Genomic DNA, 10,724 nt, shown 5'->3' on the forward strand with positions numbered 1-10,724 from the left:
TCTGCATTTCTGCATAGTTTACAGCATTCTACTTTGCTGCGAGACTCCACAGAAGAAAAGTGGTGGCTGTGGTTGGGGTTTTTTGTTGTTGTTGCTGGTAGTGGGGTTTTTGTTTGGTTTTTAGGTGAGTTCTGGGCTTTGTTTTGAGGGGCTTCTTGAATTTTTCTGAGATTTGGAGGACAGTGTCACAGAAGTCATCTTAGCAGTTTGTAACTGTGTGAAAAAGCCGGGTTATACATAAACACTTAGAAAGCAATAAATTTTTGATACTTATTTTAAGCCAAGACTTGCTTACTTAATTTTTGCATAAAGCACCATTCTCCAGCATGTGGTAGGTTGTTTTTTTTCTTACCAAGCTTTTTTTTTTTCTAAATATAAACTAGCCAGGATAAACATGCATGTGTGTCACCATTTCACCATCAAAAAAGTTGAGTGATGTTTGAGTGAAAGTACAGCTGTTCTCTTTTTCTGTACATCACACTGGAACTGTTCAGCTGCTTGACAGCTTTGAAGTTAATAGCTTAACATTTCAGTATACTTTTCTGTCCAGCCTCTTCTTTGTCAGTTTTTATTTTTCTCAGTGGGTGTAAAACTGTATTGGTGTTTTTAAGTTGATCTAGAGAAGTGTTGCAAGTTTAAACATCTAAATTTCAGACATAAATTTCATTGAAGTTCAAGTGTGGTATTAGCCCACTTGTGATTCTAGAAATGTTAGTGTTTTATACTTGTTTGCCATAGGGTTCCATCAAAGACCAGTTGAAATCATATGGAGCACTCACAGAGAACGTGACTCGTAAATATACACGGCAGATTTTGGAAGGAGTTCACTACTTGCACAGTAATATGATTGTCCATCGAGATATTAAAGGTAATGATACTTCTGTGCACAGTTCAGTGCCCTTTACTACAGATTCTTTTACAGTCTTGTGTGAAGCACTAAAATGTAATTAAGTTTGAAATGCCAAAATACTGACTTAAAAATCAGATTGCATTCCATCATTTATTCGTGTTATTGTTGTAACCTGAGAAGGTGGGAAATAAGCATCTTTGTGATGTTCTTGCAGACTTCTGACAAAGTTTCCATAGACTCTGTCTGCAAAACAGTCATGATAAATTTCTTTCTGATTTTATTTCAGTATTAAAGTGTTGAATATATCAAAGGATGTTGTTACACGTAGATAAAGCATGCAGAGGAAAGCATTATTACTTGAGTTTATTTTTACTGACTTTTGTTTCATCAGTTGTATAGAAATGACTTAGCACTTCAGTGGTATGAGAAATGACTGGCAGAGGTGACTTGCCTGATCGTATGACTCTGACTAATTCTGTTTTACTGCCAGGAAATCTGAGGAAACAAACATATTTACTTTTTGCAGATAGATACAGGTGACTTGCAAGTGCTGCATAAGCAAGTTATGAATATGTAGGAAGATGGTGATGTGCAAAATAGGTGTGTTGAACACAATGTTGTTCCAAAAAGTTTTACAATTTTCCTGTTGCTTTATATCAATAGTGTTTTGCTCCAAAAAAAGTTGTGCTATCACAGTCAATTCTTGAACAAATTTGTAACACAGTTTGAGATTTTGCTTTAATCTAATATGAAGACACTTTCAGTTGTGCAGAAACTTCTTTCCCATTGCTTTTTATTTCCCTTGTATGGTAGTATGGCACATTCCTTATTTTGTCAGGAAGGCTTTGCAAAAATGACTGGCACTTCCCAGGAAACGCCTAGGATCGTATGCAAACCAATGCATACAATTCATTATTTTCTGAACCTTGAAATAGAGTGATAGGAATGAGCAGAGAAAGTAAATTCTCTGGCTTGAAATACTAGGCTGATCTTGCGTTCTGTCACTGAATCTAAACTTCTGTTACTGTTTTCTACACCAAAATGTTAATGGGCCTTCCATGAATGTAACACTGTGTTCCCTTCCTTCCAGGAGCAAATATTCTGCGAGATTCAGCAGGCAATGTGAAGCTCGGTGACTTCGGTGCCAGCAAACGACTGCAGACTATCTGTCTCTCTGGTACAGGAATGAAGTCGGTCGCAGGAACTCCTTACTGGATGAGTCCAGAAGTTATTAGTGGAGAAGGGTATGGCAGAAAAGCAGACATCTGGTATGTTAAAAAAAACCTTCTCTACTGAAAGGTGTCATTTCAGAACAGGCTCTTTTTCAACAGAGTATAGGTGTTAGTTATCTGAAGTTGGAGTGTTTCATTCTGGGGTTTAAGCTGAAGGTGGCAAGTGTGAGCACTGACAGCCATACTGGGAGAGTATAACACTGAAATTTGGGAATTTTTCCTTTGACATTTCCTCAGCCCATCAATTTAGGGATCATTAGAGAATCCTTTGAATTGACCTTGCATGAAGTTAAGATTACCTGACTGTAAATCCTGGAGACATAGTGAGTAAAAGCAACATGTGAAGCTTTGAAGCATCAATGAAGTTGGTGTTTTGTAATGAAACTTGTATCACTGAAATACCTTTGATACAAGGCAGAAAATGAAATGCTGACCCTTTAAAAGATAAGCACTTAAGAAGGAATTCACCAAATGTAAATGGGAGGTATCAAAAAATAATTTGGTTTAAGTTGTTATTAAATATGTAAGAATTAAGAGGGAGAGGTAATTTTTAAAAAGCGAATGTTTGTGATACATTGTGTAATATGGCATAGTCTAATATAGCTGCAGCCCAATGAAGAGATGATGTTAGTGATTATACTTCTCGCACTGCAGGTGATCTGTGAACACACAGAGTAATGGGTAGGCAACAATAGATATGCAGGAGTAATATTTTGTGTGTTTAAAAAAGATTCACGCTACATCCAACCAATGGCAGTACTTTTAATGTCAGGGAAATTAATTTAGCCTACTTCAGATCACTCTGTAATAGTTCTTCTAGACTTGAATAACAGCCTTATAGATGTCAGGCAGCTGACTTGTTCAGATTTGAAGTATTTGTACCAAGGTTAATGTATGGCTTTTTTATGGAGAAAATCCTGGTTAAAAGTAAGAAAAAAGACTTCTGCCAGTCAATAAATCCCTATTGTTTAAAGAAATTTATCTCTCTCTAGTCATAAAACTTCTTGCAAGCATCTTGAAAAACCATAAAACTTCCTGAAAATTGGGAAGTTTTTCCAGCCTATCTATTTTGCAGTATCATTTGCTTGTTGCTGGAAGAGACTGATCTTGCAGGACTTACAGAAAAAAATTTTCTGGCCATATGCATGCCATTCTGCTTTTGTAAATTCTTTAAACATAACCTTTGTATACAAACATTGTTTAGGATCTTAAAATTTTGTTTGACAATCTAAATATATTTTTAGTATCCTTGATTAAAAGAGGAAGATACCACTGAAGTATGGGTTTAAACTTTTCCTCTGCCATGTTGTGTTTGCACATTATGATAACTTCTGCATTTCCAATGAGCCAGCAATATACACAGTATGCCCAAGGCCTTCCTGGCCTCTTCCTTTTCTGTGAGGCCTTAATGAGCAAGAAAGCTTTCAAGTTCATTCAAATCCTGCAGGTGTCTGAACAGCTGGAGTACAAGGGTTATGTAGTGCTCATGGCCTCTGCCAGTCCGCTGGGCACTGACTAGCGGCAGTGGCATAATGCAGTTAGTATTGCCTAGATAATTATCTAATTATGTCTTCACTGAGGTAGTTTCTTTTGGCCTAGTGAAGTAATGAAGTGAAGATGTAGGTAGTGATTTGTGTAACTGAGAAAGTGTATAGATGCACGCGCAGGTGTTTTAAAACACCTGTTTTCCACTGAAGTTGCTGTGTAGCATGCAGTGGACTCTACTTATTTGTGGTATTTCAGTTGCTCTCTATTTCTTGTTTTCCTAGAAGGGCATGACTCTCTTGTAACCTGCTGTTTCACTTCTGCCTCTGTTTCAGGAGTGTAGGTTGTACAGTGGTAGAAATGCTCACGGAGAAGCCCCCGTGGGCAGAGTTCGAAGCAATGGCTGCCATCTTTAAAATTGCCACTCAGCCAACCAACCCCCAGCTACCACCTCACGTCTCCGACCATGCTCGGGATTTCTTGAAACGGATTTTTATCGAGGCCAAGCTGCGACCGTTTGCAGATGAACTGCTAAGACACACGTTTGCACACTATCACTAACAGCCTGCCTCAACTCAGCTTGCATCTACTGCATTTATTTTCTATTTGACTGCACTTTTATTTTTATTTTTTACAGAAAAAGGAGAAAAAAGACAAGAGAGATGATATTCTCTTGAATCTTTGTTTCACTTAGATTGTAAACAATCTAAATTTTGTATCTAAAATGAGAATCTTCTCTCCCCCACTCCCACCAGGACTAGAACATTTTGTTTCTATGATGTACTGATGTGGTTCATGTAGATAAAGCACTTTAGTACATATTTGTTCCTTATTTAAAGAGGAAAAAAAAAAAAAGACAAATGCTTGGACAGTCAGGAACTGTGTGACTTTTTCTGACACCACTGACTGACTCAGGGTGCAGGGAAAAATAGACATGCAGCTAAAGGACAAGAAGGTTACTTCTCTGTGATTCTTCTTGATATTGTAGGTACTTGCAGCAGAGAGTTCTAAGTTCTTACTAAATTTCAGCATTTTAATCAGTTTCTGGATTTTGCAGCTTAAGCTGGAGCACACAGTTCTGAGAGTTAATGATAAAGCTGGAAGAACTTGGAACTCTTTGTACTGCAGCATGTCTAACCGGTACTTCTATGTGACCAAAAGAAAATAACAAAAAAGAACTCAACACTGTTGTAATAGCTAGAGGGTTTGGTGTAGAACGTTGTATTATCTTAATAGGAAAATAATTACAGGTAAACAGATTATGGACCCAACTCCTAGGAGCTACTATACTGCAAGGGGAAAATTTCTGTAATAGACAAGGGTCAGCTGTTGGATGTAAATAGTTAGGAGAATGCCTACTGCTGTATCTGCCAAAGAGAACCTCTGTTGCATAAGCTTGGAGGGAGATGGGTATCTTAGATAAGAAATAATAGTAATGTTGGGAATCAGTTCTCCTCCACAATCCCATGAATGGCTGGAGGGGAAGGGGAGTGACTAATCCTTGTGCAGTATACGAGTTACTTGATTCAGAATGAGCTCTAAGAAATTTTCAAAGCTGTTGAGAGGTGCTAGGGTGGAATGTATGTCAACATCAAGTGCCTGAATAATATAAAATTCTTCCCGTTATGCACTAAAATTGTTTTGCTAACACAGTTCAGTCATCTAGGATGTGTTGAACATTCCTGAAATAAAGTTAAACATCTTTTAACACCAGGGATAAGTCACTGAGAAAGATAAGACTCCAGTTATATTTTTAATAAGGTAGTGATGATGAATCCACATGAGCAAGGAGGCACAGAACAAAAGACTGTGAAAAACAGGCCAAACACAAAAAGCCAGCAATTAAATAAAATGGGTGTGATTACTCCAGCCTGATAATCCAGATGATTGGTGTTTGTCAGTTTCCAACTGTTATAAAACTTATGTTAATGACTTTTTCCATTTCTGAAAGAATATAATAAAAGAACAAAAATAAAGCTTTGAAATACTGCTTCTCAACTGAGAAGTCCAGGTACTGGTCAGGTGTAGTGAATAACTGACTTTTCACTACAGAAAAGTCAAACTCATATTTTTGTAGAAGAACACAACATAAATAATTTAAAAGGGCATTTGGAAATAAACTATTGGACTACAGAACTGAAATAATGTATACTGTTTTGGATAATTCATTGCTTGCTTTTGTTGTTTTGTGGAGGCAGAGCAGGCTGGTAGTGTGAAACTTGTCCACCCTGACAAGGCTCCACCTGTTTGGCATCTTTAGAGGACCATCAGCATTGTGAAGTGCATGGAGAAAGAACAATAAGCTTACCCATTCCCATGGTAGTTCACTCATGACATTTCCAAATTTATTCTGCTAACTTCCACATTTTGTACCAGAGCCTAAGCAGGAGTATGGATCTATCCTAATCACTTTACCTGTAGTGGAGTAATAATGATTTTTTTTGAGGCCATCTTTCCTGAGACTGAGTGATGGCTGCTTCGGTACATGTGACTTTTACCCAGTTTATAATTTTCTCAGTCAGGGTACACAACTGTGCAAGTTTTTCGGAGCATGGGAAGAACTAGTCAGACCAGGGAAAGTTTAGAAGGCTGAAAGTCAGCTTGTACTGATGTTCTGGGGGTTTTTTTGCTTCATTACTAGATAAAAGCTATGAAAGCAGCCTTTAAGAAGTGGTGTGTACTCGGCTGTGAAGGACTTTTGCTTCATAAGCAAAATTTTGTGACAGCAGGGATGCAGAGATTAATGTAAAGCCTAACAGTTTACGTAGGTATTTTAAAGATCACGTAATTGAAATGATTGATTTCAAACAGATTAAGAAGGTACCAAAACTAAGGTGACAATGTGTATAAAATCAGTAGCTGACAGTGATATCTGAACAGGTAAGGAAATTTTATATTACCAAAAAAGGACATTAAAGAGAAGACATAACCAAGTTTATCTTGTAGCATTCATAACATTTAAATATACTATTCTAAAAAGAAACTGCACTCTCTGAAGCTTGAAGATTTTTCTGAATCTAGTTTTCTTATAATGTGTCCTTTTTGTGAGACAATGATGGCTCATGTATGTTGCAATATCACTTCCTCGTTGTGATTTTTAATTACTGAATAATCAAGTTTGCTGCTTTTGTGCCTTTTATAAAAAAAGGCATTCAGTCATGACAACAGTGTGTGTTTTGGAGCCAGGAAAAAAAAAAAAGAATTTGCAGGATGCATTTTCCTTAATTTCTTTGACATAAAAGAAAGCTGCCAATATAAGGACAGTGATTCTTAAATGAAGCTGATGTTTTCCAGTTCCAGTGATTCTAGTAAAATTTTATGAATTTAACCAAGAGACTAGGCTTGAGCTGGCTTTTTTTTTTTTTATCCTATGCAGAATTTGTCTACTGACTTAAGCAGCTTAGAGTGTATTAGATGGTTATTAACTTAAATGTTTTCAGCTAGAAATTAATTATGAAGCTAGATCTGACTTATACCAAAAGGTCAGCTGGTATTTATCCCCTGTTGGGATAATGCAGTAAAACAAGCTGCGTTACATAACGGAGTGTCTCTGTATACAATGTCTGTAAATCACATTGAGTACTAGCACAGCAATGAACAAATTAATTCTTCTAGAATTTGAGAGGGCACGTGGAATTGCATGCTTAAAAGTCCATTGGAGGAGGGTTGCAGAGGAAATACGCTTGCTCACAACTTCTTGTACGCTACTGACAAAGATACTAGCATTTTTAGAATCATGAATCAGTCTTAATTATTGAATCCAATTACTAAAAAATGCCATTGGAAACAATACTGTTACAGAGTTGTTTTGCTTCTCTGCAAATGCCCCAATGAAGCTATGCTCTCAAAAAAAAGATAGCGGTTCACAGTGAGTATGCCTATTTTCAAAAGACTTATCCACTAATGAATTTTACTTATGTCTGTTGCATGTATTAAGTTACAAAAGTTAAGCTGCTTCTGTAGTACAGCCTTAATAGTGTAACAGTCCTGTTAGAGCACAACTGCAAGTTTCAGTTGTGTTACAGCAAGTTGATAATTCTTAATTTTGGTGATAGAAATATCCATGCAAGAGCTTAAAAAGGTATAGATCTAATAACTGTGAAGTTAAATCTACATAGACTTTTTTCTTGACAGTTTAAATATAGTCATAAAACTTTAACTTGATTTGCAGTTCAATTTGTAGCTAAATAGTCCCTTCAGTAGAACAAAATGAGAAGTTACTTGCTTTTTTTTAGCTAGTGCCTTTTTATCTATATGCCTTAATTTTGCTCGTATTTGAACACCATATTTCAGTATATGTCATACAATTCCCTGTGACCATAGCAGACTTAGAGTATGGGTTTTTTCAAAGTGCCCAAGGTAGAATTCACCAAACTGCATTGAAAAGTGTACTTTATTTATGATCTGTGGCAGACATTTAAATTCAGAATTTTAAAAAGTTATTTTTGGAGCGCTTCCTGAGGGCTTCCTGTGCTAATACACATTTTTTTTACTTGCTTTTTGGAGATTGTACACTGCACATACCAGAAAAGACTTAAACTGGCCTTGTGCCCATGAAATTTTTTCCTGTGCCTTTTGGATAATCCCAGTCCTGCTGTTGTTTTGACTGAAAGCCTTGTAGCACCTGTAGGTACAGCGCGGTACAGCAAGCCATTCTTTTGGACAACATAGAGCGATGTCTAACTGCAGCTTCAGAGACTTGAGCAAATCGGCCAGATCTACAATTATTTATAACAATTTCTTTTTTTAATCTTGAAAGTCTTTGTCACGCATATAGAAAAGCATAAATGTGTGCTTGAATATAAGTCCCTATGGTGTTTCTGGAAAAGCAAAAGTATACCGCCAGTATCATTTCTTCTTGCTGGTAACTTGCTGTCTTGTGTTAATGACAAGTCTGCAGTGTAAAATCACGTACAATTACCAAAGCTTTTCTATTCCCATATACATATAGCCAAAAGTGATGTTTCATGGATTAATACTGTTACTTATAGATACGAATATATCCATCAGTAAGCTATTGCTAGCTGAGTAAAGCAGGTGCTAGTAAGAAGTGATAGACACTGCCCATATCTAAGAGATTTGGGCGTTTATAGTTGCTGTTTTGATGTGCATAATTCATGCCAGCATTAAAATGAAGAGTTTGCTTTTTAAAACTCTTTAACTTATTGTTGTCATTCTAAAATTAATGCGTAAGCTTGGTGACTAAACCTGGTGACTTTTACAGCCAGGTTTGAACTTTGGGATTTGTAAGGAATGCCATGAAAATAAGTATGTTTGTGACCTGAACTGCTCTGTGCACCGTAGTGAGAACATTTCAAAGCTGCTGGGAAGCAGTCGACGTGACAGCCAAATGTCACCCACCGTTACCTGGGTTCAGGAGGAGTCCCAAATGCACGCCAAAGGCAGAACTGATACCAGCCCAGGGTTTGTGAATCAGAATCCTTGATCAGAAACAAAAGAGCTCCTTTTTCTTTTTATTTCCCCCACCTTGGCCTGCACGGTTGATTTTTCTTTCTCGTTGGCATAACTTAAATACAGCATAAGTGGTGGCTGCTGGTCGCTCCTGAATGAGGTGCGAGTTCACCTACAGCTTTACGCTGGGGCCCTGTCTGTTGCACCCAGGATGCTGCAGCTCCCCGCGTGCTGGAGCAGCCCTTGGGTGTTCCCTAGCAGTATATACACTTCCATATTCAAGGCGCGGATGAGGTGGAGGAAATTAAATTTTCCACATTTCAAAGCAGCGACGCTAGTAATTCACACTTCGGCTAGGTTCTAGTTTTCAGAAACTTATTTCAAAGGGAGAGGAACTGGATTAAAACGCATTAAGATTGGATCTTATGCTTCAGCCCTTACGCTGAGTCTGCCAATGACGATTGGAGGTCAGGGTCTTCTGTCAAGAGATAAGGAAAAGGATACTCTTAACTCCAGAGTGGATATTTGTGGGAAATGTTTCAGTGGTTTTTCATGTCTTTTACCCCCAAACTGGACGATCCTTTTCCCCAGAGGTTATATAGCGTGGATTTAAGAACAAGGATTGCATTTTGTCTTCTTAACAGGCATTAGATTGTCAGTTCCCTAGTGCTTGTTTCTCATTCATACCAATGCAAAAGGTGGTGTCGCCCCAAAATTGGAACGGTTTATTAGAGCATAGTGTCTGTCATCTCAGACCTCGCAGGAGTCATATAATGGAATATCACTGTAAATACATGGAGGAGACTTAGATGAATTGAACGTAGGCTTTTAGTTTTCATGAAGCTATGAATAAAAATTTGTAAATTTACTCTTGATCTAATGTACATTTTTATGTAGCCATTAAATTCTCTATTTAATCTATCAGTTTCTCACTGTAAATGTTTTTACTCTCAGTTGAATGCTGGGCACAGTTTGTAATGTATGTACACAAAGGTGTTTTTTTCTATCAACGTTGACTTTTTTGCACATTTTTGGAAATATTTAATTTGTACACTGATTTAATACTCTGACCAATTGTTGATGGGTGTATGAGAATCACGTGTGTGTGCAATGTACTACTGTCTGGATGTATGGGTTTTCTATTACTTTTGAGATGTTGCTACCAGTAACTGCACTGCTGTTGCTGCTTTACATGGAATATCTTGTGTATAAAAAAGGATAAAAACAATTAAAAAATTAGCCTACGGTTATCTTGGTTGAGGAACTCAGGAGTTGAGCATTGCTTACTAGTTCCGTTTGTCTAACAACCTTCCAAACTTAAAAACAAAGAAAGAAACAAAACCCCTTGTAATTCTGTGTATGCATTGAATATATGTGTGTGTGTATATATCCCAGTAATCTTATTCCACAATTTCATTTCTACATTTTTATGAACTTGTTTTTTAAGGGTACTATGTTTAGTTAGAATAATTAAATATATGAAAGCTTTGAGAGATGATTTACTAGATAAATATATTTTCAGCTGGCTGATGTTCAAAATATTTTTTTAATTTTTGTTTTTAACCATTCGAAATGTATTTGTATTTCCAAAATCAGACACGAATTGTACTTAGAAATATATTAAAACACTCTGTAGGGACAACAGTGTGATTTCTCTTTGAAGAGTTTTGTGCTTTAGAACAATGCGGAATGCCAGTCTTGTTCCTGAATTTCCAATTGGCTTTTTTATTTATTGGCCTTGTTTT

At 37.0% G+C, this 10,724-nt stretch overlaps 1 protein-coding gene across 5 annotated transcripts in view; it reads left to right on the plus strand.

Moving 5' to 3' along the window:
- Window positions 1-10,623, plus strand: part of MAP3K2 (mitogen-activated protein kinase kinase kinase 2) — a 62,708-nt gene extending 52,085 nt beyond the window's left edge. For all 5 annotated transcript variants that reach the window (XM_056347966.1, XM_056347969.1, XM_056347965.1 and 2 more), the window contains exons 15-17: window positions 739-868; window positions 1,941-2,118; window positions 3,903-10,623. In XM_056347966.1, the coding sequence (XP_056203941.1) occupies window positions 739-868; window positions 1,941-2,118; window positions 3,903-4,128 (534 nt within the window). In that variant the 3' untranslated portion in view covers window positions 4,129-10,623. The remainder of the gene's footprint in view (window positions 1-738; window positions 869-1,940; window positions 2,119-3,902) is intronic.
- Window positions 10,624-10,724: the final 101 nt, after the last annotated feature.

The sequence above is a fragment of the Falco biarmicus genome, chromosome 8 (genome assembly GCF_023638135.1).
Source record: "Falco biarmicus isolate bFalBia1 chromosome 8, bFalBia1.pri, whole genome shotgun sequence".
Taxonomy (NCBI): domain Eukaryota; kingdom Metazoa; phylum Chordata; class Aves; order Falconiformes; family Falconidae; genus Falco; species Falco biarmicus.